General features: G+C 40.1%; 1 protein-coding gene across 1 annotated transcript; it reads left to right on the forward strand.

The window, feature by feature from the left end:
* Positions 1-11,416: 11,416 nt before the first annotated feature.
* On the forward strand, positions 11,417-12,040 carry LOC110869522. The gene has a single exon (XM_022118765.1). The coding sequence runs from the start codon at positions 11,417-11,419 to the stop codon at positions 12,038-12,040; it is 624 nt and encodes a 207-aa protein (XP_021974457.1).
* The last annotated feature ends 1,421 nt before the right edge of the window (positions 12,041-13,461 follow it).

The following is a 13,461-nucleotide window of genomic DNA, read 5'->3' on the forward strand; positions in this document are numbered from 1 at the left end:
GAATGAGCTCGGCTTCTTGAGTAGTTAGCTGGAAAGCTCTGGCATTTTTCTTAATAGTTCCTTCAACTGGTTTGCCCTTGTTGTCGGTGCTTTTGTTTAGTTTAGGACATTCGGTTTTGTAATGTCCTATTTCTCCACAGTGAAAACAGGTTACAGTTTTCTTCTTACAGTTTTCTTCACTATGGCCCACAGATTTGCAGAAGTTACAAATTGCATTGCATTTTCCAAAATGCTTCCTTCTGCAATTTCTGCAAAATGGCGGGATTGAAGATTGTCTCGCTCCTTTCTTCTTGAAATTACTATTATTACCCATCCTAAATCCTTGGGTAATTTTCTGAGCCAATTCTTTCTTCCTATCTTCATCTCTTGTGCGTATCAGTTCGTCGGTTAGGGTATTAGCTAATTCGACTGCATCGTCAATAGTACGAGGTCTCGCAGCCTTAACGATATTGCGAATTTCGCTAATTAATCCCCAAATATATCGAGAAATGAGTACTGGTTCGGGCGAAGCCAGGTTAGGTACCACTCTCGCATATTCGAAGAATGTCGAAGTATAACCACGACAATATACCCCGGTCATTCGATGATTGAGGAACTTATTTGCCATCTGTTCCTTCTCATACTCAGGACAGAATTTCCTTTCAACTAGATTTTTAAATTCGTCCCAAGTCATAGCATAAGCCACCCGTCTGCCTTTTGCCTGCAGCACTGTGTTCCACCATTCTAGTGCTCCTTCCTTAAACAGGTTTGAGGCATACATGACTTGATCTCCTTCAGCACATTTACTTATTGCAATTACTGCTTCGGTTTTCTCTAACCATCGCAGTGTTGCAGTTGCTCCTTCATTGCCTGCAAATTCAGCGGGTTTACAAGCAAGGAATTCTTTGAAAGTGCAACCAGGTGTTGCAGCCTTTCGTTTCTTAGGGCGCGGCGTGTGCTGAGATTCATTGTCATGATTGATATGATCATTGCCCCCATTTATACTATTACTGAAATTATCTTCGCTAGTATGTTTACTAGGAATGATATGTTGCGGGTCGTTTGGATGTTTCATAGTAGCAACGAACATTGGAATTGCGTTGGCTATTCCTTGTGCAACAATATTTTCGATATCTCTTTTGGTCATATATTGATCTTCTGGGTGTTGCTCCGATTGATTAACTTCATTTACTGGTTCATTATCATTATTTGCCATCTGATGATAATTTATTAAAATAAATTAGCAATTAACAATTTATACAAATAATCGAACAATTTATAACACATAAGTCAAAATTATCGATTTCTCGATTCTGTTTTATATCAGTATAGTATGCATCAATACACACCGATATTTTACAATGTTTTATTCGTTATGTTACAACGGGTTTCACTATTTACTTTTACTATTATACAAAGATAGCTTTACCATCCTCCTACTGGTCATTCTAGAAACGGAGTTCCCTCTCGTCATACTTCCAGGCAATCTGTCCCCCTATTTCCCTAATTCTATTCCCTGCATCCATTAACTCTTCACCGAAATGGCGAAGTTCAGCCAGATTTTCATTGCTCATTGGTGGATTAGGTAGGGGTTCTGGGTCGAACTGTGGAAGAAATGAATAAGGGCTATTGACAATATTTTGAAATTGCCAATCGTTAGTCCACCATTCTTCCATTTCTACAGGTTGGTCATGGACTATGGGTTCGGTAATTGTTGGTGCAAAATTCATAGGAATTGGGTTTTCGATAGGATAGGTAAAGATACTTGTGTTAGCAGGTTGCATAGATTCACATTTTTCTAGTAAAATATCTATTTGCTCCTGAAAAGTAATTCTCTTATTTTGATTAGAGCTTTCTCCGAATTCTACCAGAGTTGGTCTAGACCCTTGTCCTATTTCTATTTCTATTTCTTGAGAATACTGATCAAACTGTTCCTTCATTTGCCTAGACTCGTCATTGGCTTCAGTTTCCGGTTCTTGCTGATTAGGGTTTTCCTGGATTATAATCGCCTTTCCTTTTTCTAAAGGTTTACTAGTTCTAGGAGGTTTTGTAACTGACTTTTTCTTACGTATACGGCTTCCCCATACATAATTTTTCTTTGGCCTTCTTTTTGGTTTGGTCACTGGTGGAGTAGGGAATTTTACAGGTTGGTCCACATCAGCAAAATATCCCGTGAATTCATGGGAAACTTCTATGTTCACTGGGTACAGATTGAGGTTCTGAAAAGCTTCAAATATCTCGTTCATGCTGTGTAGTATATATGCAAAATGCACAAAATATCAAGTTAAAACTTTGGAACAAAGTTTAACAAATAAACATGGAAGTTTTATTGCACACTATTTGTACAAAATACAGAAAACACACTCAGATTTATTTTATTAACTTTTATTTATTTACTTATTGGGAAGTGCGATTTGCTAATTTTAGGGCATTTAGAAATTTGCATGTTCTGCCACAGTGGCTAGCATATACAAATTTGCCCATTTTTCATCGAGTTTATCTTCCCAAGGTGATTTCTTAAGTAACTCCAGTGTTTCCTTTTTAATCTTCTTTTTCCTGATTTGCTCCTTACTTTTCTTAATAATCATACTCCTTTTTCTAGGAGAAAGCGGATTTTCATAATTCGCTTTTTGCACAAATATTCCTTCTTCAGGAATTGTAGGGAGTTTTGAAATTTTAGTTTTGGACGAACTTCCCTCTTCATAAATTGATCTATCTAATTTAAGATAGATATCTTGCAACTTTTGTTTACCCATACTGTAACTAACAAATAATCAGTTAAAAGCACATAAACACATAATCACGTAATTGTAATCAGGATAATTAAGTATCGTTTAAATACTTAATTAGCTTAACTTAGTGGCTCTGATACCACCTTGTTTCTGTCACGTCCCCCAACCCTTTTTGACCCGTTTCAGGAGCCGCGGGACAGAAACCCTGCAGTACTTTGTTTATTGTGAGTTTAGCAGCGAAAAATTTATTTACAGGATCGGCTAAGTTAAAACTTTTCCCGATTATTTTATTTCACAATTCGGGATAAAACCCCGATAGTTTACAATAACAAAATTTTACTGATAAAACATGTTTCTTTATTTTATATTGAGCCACTATCTTAAGCTTGAAATGCTTCCCCTGCATTTTTCCTGAATTACAGCAGATCACCTGAAATATGTTTGAAAAAGATTTTGTCAGCGGGGAAATACTGAGTGAATTATTCTAGTTACTGGAAAATGACACATTTATTATAATTCACAGTGGTAAGATCTTTTACAATGTTTCTGATATCAACCAACTACCCACAGTACTTTACCACTCGACCCATTGGCCCATATGTCCAATGGTGTCTGTGATTATGGTCATATCACCCAATGGCTGCCCCAATGGTGAAGATTATCAAGTAATGTGCACAATACCCCACATACCGGCTGTAACTTGGTGATTACATAAACTTAATCACTGTAAGTTATAAACTGAAAATAATTTGGAGTATTGTAAACAGTTAATAGCTCACAAACTGTGAGAAAAGAGTTTATAAAAGGAGAATAACTCACATTGCAGATTTAGTACTGACAGAATATGATTTTAGCCCTGTTAACCTAATTTCAACAATAATGCACACAAAACAGGGTTAGTGATCAATACAGCAGTTACGATAATTCACGAGATCAACTTCTCACAATGAATGACAAAGTGCAATACTTCAACTCATTTATCAAAATGACAAACGACAAAGTATAATACTTCAACTCATTTATCGAATTATCGACAAACGACAAAGTATAATGCTTCAACTCATTTATCGAATTATCGACAAAGGACAAAGCATAACCCAATGTGGGCGGCACTTAGACATTCTTTGGATATATTGATCCCGGAAATGAATCGTAATAGCGATCGACTAATTACCCTGTTCCGCGGCAGCAATTCGATAACAGTGTATGTGTATTTGTAGTATAATTGTGATAATTCGTCGTACAGAAAGCGTTTGGACGACGTTTCAACTTCCAATTTCAAGTCCCAAGGCCCTCTATTTATACTGAAAATTGGCTTCTCCCGCGTGTCGCGGCAGAATTCGGGGAACCTCCCGCGTATCGCCTGGGATGCCAATTTAGGGTAGGGTAGGTTTCGTGTCCAGTAGCTTGGGTGAGTTGACAGTTTTATAAAATTCAATTCAGACAACGTATAATAAGGATAATATCGATTAGGGTTTAAACCCCCCTGAGTTTTAGGGGCCCTGATCCTGATTCCGATTGTTTCGAAAATTTTAGGGTTAGTGCAGAATTACTTGGGTGCCTCAATTATGGTTTTCTTAATAGCTAATTACCATTCTAATTATTAATTTTAATGAGAGTTGTTACAAATAATAAATGAATTCAAGATATAAATGACAAGTGCGTAATTATACGAGCATACAAGACTGGAAAGCTATATCAAAACTGTTTTTCTATTAATAATCAAAATATTACAATAATACATAAATGATTATACTGATGTATTGCAAAATACATCTTTTATCGTGTCTAGTGCAGTTGATAACCCACTAGTTATGTAATTTAATGCATATATGCATTATATCGCTTAATACGTTCAAGCTCTAAGCTCTTGTTGGATCTTGCATAATTTCCCATCTAGCTTGAAGGATAACGTGGCTTTCTTAACATCATTTCTTACTGCCTCATGACAAGTTTTAAATTCCTTCTTCCTGTTGTTTTGTGGATATGGAAGCTTTTGACTAGTGTAGTCCTTTCAGCATAAATTTATTCTGCTTAAAATTAGCCTACCGTGTTTTGACACTCATTCACTTTATAATTACATTCTTAAACATAACCCTTTAAGACCTGGTTGAATTATGGTGGTTGATTGAGCATGTTGATGTCAATTTTGAGCATGTTACTTCAATATATTCATGCAAAATCCAAAGGTTGTATGATGCAACTACTTCTAACATAATGGTGAAACACCCATGATCACCACACGTATATTGACCTTTCCATACAAGTGGGTAGTTTCTCTAGGTCTAATGCATACAATCAATACATCCTGGCATACAGGGAAACCCATGCTAAGATGAATAAGTCTCTAGTAACTGATGGATGTCAGTTTCGTTAGGCATTCATTGATATTCCCTCTTGAAACACTTTAATAAAAACTTGCAAAACTTTTGTAGGCATTTGAAGGGGTACGGTCCCAAATCTCGCACCAGGCTTGATCGCGAGAGACCATCACCTACCTTGTTACCCCTGTCAGTAAGATCGAACTGCGTTCATGCGGGCAACGCACGAAGCCAGGTTGCTGCTCCAATCGGACAAGTGATGAGAAGACTTACCTTATGCAGGAAAACGGTTGTTTTCATCACCACAAGGGATGTCGCAACCACTGCGGTTACCACAGATAGCAATGCGGCCCAAAACCGCAATCTGCAGTCCCACAAGTGGCACTGCCACTTTGACTTCAATAGCAAGCAAGCAAGTGGCATGTCTGGACACTAACAACAGTCAACCGCTCAGCCTACTTGCATCAACAGGTGGCAGACAGGCTGGCAGCCACAGCAGGACGTGACACCACCTCAGGAAGCGTCCAACGCTTCCATGGCATGCGCCTCTGACACACCTACAAAAGGCTAGGCGATTTTGGTCTAGCCACTCAAGTACCCGCCTTCACTCTTCGGCTATAAATACCCATCCCAGACAAGGTTTGAGGTAACGCTAATCTGCTCTCTCCCACTTACTACTCAAACACACCCTTTGCTCTAAAGCAAATATTGATTCTCACGCCGGAGAGTGGTAACAAGGAGCACCCCGCACCTTATCCTCCTTGTTATGAGTCATGGTATGTTTCCTTGTGCAGGAGACAGGTTAGAGGACGGTCGACCATTGATCTCGGAAAGAAGGGATTAACCCTACTTGACGAGACAAGTGAATTAACCACCCTGGTTAACCACTGTTTCATCATTGGCGCCCACCTCTACTCTTAGCACTTTTTTCCCATCTCTTCCTTCTTAATGATCATGTCCGATAGTTAGAATCATCCTACGGGGGAAACTGGCCAACAAACGCAGGGCAAACGGGGAACACTCTCCCTAGCCAACCAATAGGCCACGTCGGCACATCCACACATGCGGGTAATCCCCTGGTGTTTGTTCCGGATTTTTCACAGTACGCATCAGTACTGCCACCAGGAGTCGATCTTCACTCCTGGTTCGTGCAACAACAAGCTGCTCTAAATACAACCTATGCATTGCGCAAGTATGCAAGCACCCAGAGGGCCCACACCAGGCACATTCACACCCGCACCCCGTATTCTACAATATGAGGAGCAAGCGCCAACACATCCCGCATCCCGGTATAGGCGCGGACTGCACGGACCCTCCTACGTAAGTGTCCATACGATCGATGAAGGGGATTCCATTTATGGATCCCGGCCCAGAGCACCATCGCACGAGCGCCTTGGCCCGCATAGAGAATATCGATGAGAATTAGTTGCTCGCCGAGGGTCCGGAGTACTTAGCCGTCTTGGGCCGCATCCCAACGACGAGGGATACGATCGAACTGACCCGGACGACTACACGTACCACGTGGATTCCCAGACGGCTTACAGCCAGTCTGGGGACTACAATTACTATACCCCCGCGCAACCTCGCACAACATATGATCGCGCTACAAAAGCCCGATCACCGTTCGGTCTACAGACCGAAGTCAACAGTTGGCAGCTCCAAGTTCACACAGGAGATTGCCTTGGGCCTACTCGCGAGGGCCAAACTTTCGCCCACTGTGGGTAAGTATAAAGGCTCGTCGGATCCCGACGACCATATGAATGTTTTTACCGGCGCCGGTTTGGTTGGCGGCTGGTCGGAACCCCTGTGGTGCCATTTATTTGTCCAGACCCTCACGGGAACTGCGAGGGCCTGGTTCGATTCTTTGCCAGTGGGACCACTAGCCTCATTTGATAACCTGCAAGAAAAACTTCTTGCACATTTTAGCCAGCAGCTGCGTCACGAACGCGACACTACAGACGTCATGAACATCTGGCATGGGAAGAACGAAGGCTGGAAGCCTTTGTTACCCGCTACAACAAGAAATGCCTCAAGATCGGCGGGGTAATAAACCAACTGGCTCGCGGTCATTTTATCACAGCGATAAAAAATAATGAAATGATCATGACCATATCAGGCAAGGACGGCTTGCCAACAAAGTGGGACGATGTCATGGCAGCAGTCAAGACGTACGCACAAACGACGCGGTCTCTAAGACCCAATATAGGCAAAGCTCGCCCTCCTCAGGCGGAAGGACAATCTTCCCGCCAGGAGCCCAGGCGCAACAACAACAATAAGCGCAACCGGGATTCGTGGAACCGCGACCAAGATTGTAACACCTCATAAAATCGTGTCCAATAATGTATTGACATGTGTCCCTAATCCTAATTATGTCAAAAGTTGGCTAAGAGGGACTATTTTCGTCAAAAATTAAAACTATGTATACGGAGGGACTAAATGTGTCGACATGCTGAAACTAAGCCTCTGAGTGATCTTACACGGTGTCCGTATTATTAAATGAGCCACTTGTTGGACAAGAGGATCCGTTTGCGTAATTGTTTGAAAGTTTGCGTAACGAAGGGTTAAAAGCGTCAACATGTTAATTCTTACCTCTGAATGACCTTTTAACGAACCGGGAGCTTCATGATGTTCAATCACACTCTCGGGAATGCCTAATATTGGCCATTTAAGGGTTTTATGCCATTAAGTGATAATACGCGCAAGTTTGCAAGTTAAAGGGGTTAAAAGCGTCAACATGTTAATTCTTACCTCTGATTGACCTTTTAACGAACCTGGAACATTTGATTCTCGGTCATACCCCGGTTATACCTAATATCTTGTATTTTATTGAGAGGAATGCAAATATATCATTCGTTGCGCAATTTGGGTCGTTTTTGTGTTCGTTAAAGCGTTCGTCGCAATTAAGCGAAAAACGCAACCGTAGACCAAACGAACCGACATCCACGACATTTTCGGGCATAAACCAAGTTACTTATTCCATAACACCCTTACGCAACCTAGAAAGTGGGTTAAAAGGGGTTAAAAAGCGTCAAAACTCAACAAATTTTGTACAGGGACTAAAGCTGTCAAACTTCAAAATCTGACTTGCAGCCCACTCCAAGCTTCATAAAACCTCCTAAACGAATCTATGGGCTGGTTAACTATTTTAGACACCTGTAGGGACACGTGTTAACATCCTAAGAAGTCCCATAACACTTGGAATCATCCTAGCAATCCCCAAAAACTATAAATAGGTGATGGTTTTCATTTGTAAAACCTGCACTCTCCTTGAAAATCTTTCTATACTCTCATATCTGGAGGATCCTGAGCAATTGGGAACTTCCTTTGAGTTTTATTCAGTCCCTAGGACCACTTGTAAGTGTTCCTTTCATGGCTTATTCGTTTATTAGGCTTTTAAAGCCGAAAAGTCAAGCGTTTTCGATAAACGCTTTGACTTTCGGTTTAGACCTTAATGGTCCAGCCATTGTTCACAACGAACATGGCTATGTGATCGTAATTAGGTAGGTGATAATTCCTCAAAAGGGCACCTCCTAAGAATTACGTTTGCTTGGTCAATTGACGAGTCAACATATTAATGTTTTAAAAAGTCAACGGGGCAGATTTTGAAATAATTACGATCTGAGTTTAAAGGTGTTCTAAAATATGTTTTATCACATAAACAACTTAGTAATAATTTTTAGAACATGTGTAAACATGTTCGGCTCGTCAATTCCAGTTTTAGGGTCGGTTCGCAACCGAAAGTCGCAAAGTTTGACTTCTCCTTTGATTTTCGATTATGAACCGAATTAGACTAGTATGCTACTGATTTAAGGTTCCATTATGATCGTAATATGATGTAGCATAACCCTCTGAGGTTATATTACACGATCATAATAGTAATGTGAGTTTTATGCAAGTTTCCATTAAAATGCCATACTTTGACTATTATGCCCTTTTTAGCAAAAATAAGGTTTTAGACACCAATGTACTTGCAATGACTTAGGTATTAATATGTTAACATGTTTAACATATTTTGATGTTACAAATCTAATCATAAACCAAGTTTTCGTATAATATCGTAAATTACGCTTTAAAGTGACCGAAATGCCTTTCGGCGCATAAAACGGTTTTAAACGTAATTTCTTATACTAAACTCATTAACTACTGATGTAATATCATAATTAGGTTATTTTGGGATATCAAATCAGATTATAAACTGAGTTTACGTACAAGTTCTTATATTACGTTCTTAAATGACGATAATGCCCTTGTGGCACATAAAATGGTTTTAAAGCATAATCTTCATATAAAACCTTTTACCTACTGATGTGTTATACTAAATAGCATATCTTGACCATATAAACCTGGTTATAACATCAGTTTTCATAAAACATCGTAAATATCGTCATGAGTGAATTGCAAGTTTTGTCCTTTATCTTTAGGTCATTTTGCAAGTTTTGTCCTTTATGTTTAAATTTGACGAGTTTTGTCCTTTATGTTTAAAAATCAAGCACGTTTTACCCTTTGGACCTTAAAAATCAAGCACGTTTTGTCCTTTATGTTTAAAAATAAAGCATGTTTTGTCCTTTATGTTTAAAAAATCAAGCACGTTTTGTCCTTAAAAATCATGCACGTTTTGCCCCAAAGGGTAAAACGTGCTTGATTTTCAAACATAAAGGACAAAACTCGTCAAATTTAAACATAAAGGACAAAACTTGCAAAATGGCCTAAAGATAAAGGACAAAACTTGCAATTCACTCTATCGTCATTTAACGACTTTAACGCATTTTTGGCGCGTAGTATGGTTTTAAACCATATTTACCAACCAAGGCTTGTTACCTACTGATTTTATAACTTATTTAAAATGTTTTTACAGTAGTTATATGTTATAAACTCAAATCCCAAATTAGCTTTTAAAACTATGTGTGAAATGACCAAAATGCCCCTACGGTGCATAGTTTGGTCTTAAACTATAAAACACACATATGTTGATATCCTACTGATATTATATCACAAATTAAGTGTTTTCTTAGAATGTTTATGTTCGTAACATCAGATTATATGCAAGTTCCTTTTATACGTCGCTAAATGACCAAAACGCCCTTATGAGGCATAATTTGATTTTAAAAACTTAACGGGCATATAAGTTGGTATCCTACTGATATTATAACTTGTTTAAAGTATATTGGCATATGGAACTTGTTGATGAATCATCCGATTACCCGTTATCGCTTATACACGTACGGTTAGACTTACGTAACTAGTTTACGTAAGTTTACCGAAACGGGTTTAACCTTATCATTTTCACTTCAAAATCCAAAATGTACTTTGTTTACCCATATTATACAAGTACTAGTACTTGTTGGGTTTAAACCACATTCTATTTGGTATACGCTTAATCTAGCGAACCTATTCTTAAGTATCGGGTCATATTTAAAGGAACTACCTTTGGCCCGTATACATTCTAACAGATAATAAATCTGTTCATTCCAGACTATAGTACCCCCCAGATAATCGGACTTGGGTCAATAGTACTTAGACTTGCGGCTTTTTGCTAAATTATAATCTTGTTGATTTGAAGCTAGCAAAAAGGTAAATACTTTTAACTTATTCTAGCTTTAAACTTGGGATAACAATTATGCCAATTGGAGCGGGTATTACATAAGTAAGTCGCCTATGATTGCTCAAAAATGTAAGAATACAGTTTATTTCGTTTTGCTTGATAATTGAAATGATTGGGGGTTAATGGTACTGTGTCCGGGCGTCCCAATGGGTTAATCAAGTATGTAAATCTGGTAACAAGAATAAATCTCAAGATATTTTTAAAAGATCACCTACGGGTTTTCTCTATGTATAAAACTCTTTTCAAATAACTATTTTCCAAAGAGTCAGTTAATTGTATTTACCAGCTTTGGCTGACGTATTTTCAAAAGATTGAACCGCAGGAACCGAACCTTATTATAGGCTGGGAATACCGGTCAACTAGAATTAAGGCTAAGGAATTTGCAACTCCTGATGCTTAGGGCCTATGATGTCTAAAGCTATGTTTATTAGATCCCGTCTGTGGGCTTGTATCGAATGCTTGTAATACTTTTATATATTCAAGCTTTATTGAAATTTATATTTTCACTCTAATACTTCCACTGCATATTATTATATTGTGATAACTGTTATCCAACCATCACGACTATACCCATCCGGGCCCATTGGGAATCGGGGTGTGACAACGATTCCAAGTCATACGCTCCGCGAGGGTCCCAGCTCGATGCCAGAGCAACAATAAATGCCCAGAGAGAACAAAGGGCATCAAAGAAAAAGCCTCGGGAATGCAATTGGACCGAGCTCACGAAGTCACCAAGGGAGGTTTTTCTCGCGGTAGAACAGAGCTTGAAACCTGCCCTACCAATGAAATCCAAGAAAGGGCAGGACACCAGCCAGTACTGTGAATATCATAAGGATACTGGCCACACCACACACAATTGCATCAGTCTCTGCCAAGAGATTGAGCGAGCCCTCAAGGAGGGAAAACTGCAACACCTGTTACCGAAAGCACCAAAGCAAAACAAGCGCATTACTCCATACGATGAGGGCACCTCTAGTGGCAAGAAAGCCATGTATGTGGCAACCACCCACATGATCAGTGGGGGCCACAGACAGCCGCGCAAGGCGGCAAGGAGGGGGGACGACGACTGGCGTGATGAACAGGTCATTTTCCCCAAGGTTCGAGGCGGACCGCACGACAGGCGCGCCGTAGTAATCATCGGCTACCTAGCACACTACTGCACCGAGCATCTATTTATAGACCCGGGCAACACCTCCGACATAATATATGAACAATGCTTCAACCAGTTCGATCAGGAGGACAAAAATCAGTTGCAGCTGGTGGATTACCCGTTGGCTGGGTTTTCAGGGGAAACAGTGTTCCCTCTCGGCCAAATTACATTTCCGGTGCGCCTTACCAACGGTAAGCACACACCTCCCGATATGACGTGCTTCTCGGCAGAGAATCACAGGGCGACTTCAACATGATAACGTCCCTTCCCCACTCTGCTGTCGGTTTCCCAATCGAAACGGGGATCACAATCATTTATGCTCGCAGAGAAGTTATGTCTACGGACGAGCTGAGTCCGACCAAAATGGAAAGGATGACCTCCAACACTGAACCGGAAAAGTGGGTACTTAATGCAAAGTACCCCAACCAAACGGTCACCTTGGGTCACGCCCTGTCCAACAATATCAAAGCGCGCCTGAAGTAGCTACTCTTCAGGAACAAAGACATATTCACGTGGACTCCTTCTGATATGACAGGAGTCCCGCACGAGATAGCGAAACACTGCTTGAATACCTTGCCAGGTATCAAGCCCGTGGTCCATGCAAGACGCAACCTGGGATCCGCAAAAAATAGCGCAATGAATGATCAGGTCAAGGAACTGCGCTCTGCAGGGATTCTACGGGAAGTCAAATACCAAACCTGGTTGGCAAACCAGGTTATGGTAGAAAAAGCAAGTGGGGGCTGGCGCATGTGCGTCGATTACAAAGACCTCAACAAAGCCTGCCCCAAAGACTGCTACTCACTTCCAGGGATCGACGAAAAGGTCGACAATCTCGCACCGTTCAGATGGAAGTGTTTCCTCGATTGCTACAAATGTTACCATCAGGTACAAATAGCAATAGAGGATGAAGATAAAACGGCGTTCCGCACACCTATGGGAAATTTTTGCTATACAAAGATGTCGTTTGGGTTACGCAACGCAGGCGCAACTTATCAAAAATTGATGAACGACACTTTTGGTGAACAGATCAGCAAAAGTGTCTAGATTTATATGGACGATCTTGTCGTCATGAGCGTGGAAGAAAACACCATGCTCCAAGATGTTGAGAGGACATTCCAAACTCTGCGAAGCATTAATATGAAGCTCAATTCGGGTAAATGCTCGTTTGGAATGGAAGAAGGAAAATTCCTTGGGTTCATCGTCACAAAAGATGGATTCAAGGTCAACCCGGAAAAGGTTCAGGCGATCGAGCGCATGCCATCGCCATCCACGATAAAGGAGATGCAAACTTTAGCTGGCCGACTGGATCGAAAACCTGGCTTTACAGATTTCACCAATTCAGGAACGTTTCCTGGCTTTCCGTAGCAACAGGATCAGAAATCTGGCTCTAATCTGCATACGCAAATCCTCAGAATTCGAAACCTAGCTCTTTCAAAGCTTTTACCTGCATATACTCTACCCAAAAGTAAGTTTCACAATTTTTAAAATTTAACAATTTTTGAAACCACTTGTAGATTATCTTATAACAATTTTAATTTCTAATTAACCACTAGTATTTGTAATACTCAAATTTGGTTTCAAAAACTCATTTAATCATTTAATCATTTCACAAATTTTGTTCATTAATTTGAAACCATTTAAACTTTTCAAAATCATTTTTCTTTTCAAACAAACTCT

The sequence above is a fragment of the Helianthus annuus genome, chromosome 4 (genome assembly GCF_002127325.2).
Source record: "Helianthus annuus cultivar XRQ/B chromosome 4, HanXRQr2.0-SUNRISE, whole genome shotgun sequence".
Taxonomy (NCBI): domain Eukaryota; kingdom Viridiplantae; phylum Streptophyta; class Magnoliopsida; order Asterales; family Asteraceae; genus Helianthus; species Helianthus annuus.

Bases quoted from the DNA above. Each gene is read 5' to 3' on its own strand.
- LOC110869522 (XM_022118765.1), top strand. From the start codon at position 11,417: ATGAAATCCAAGAAAGGGCAGGACACCAGCCAGTACTGTGAATATCAT.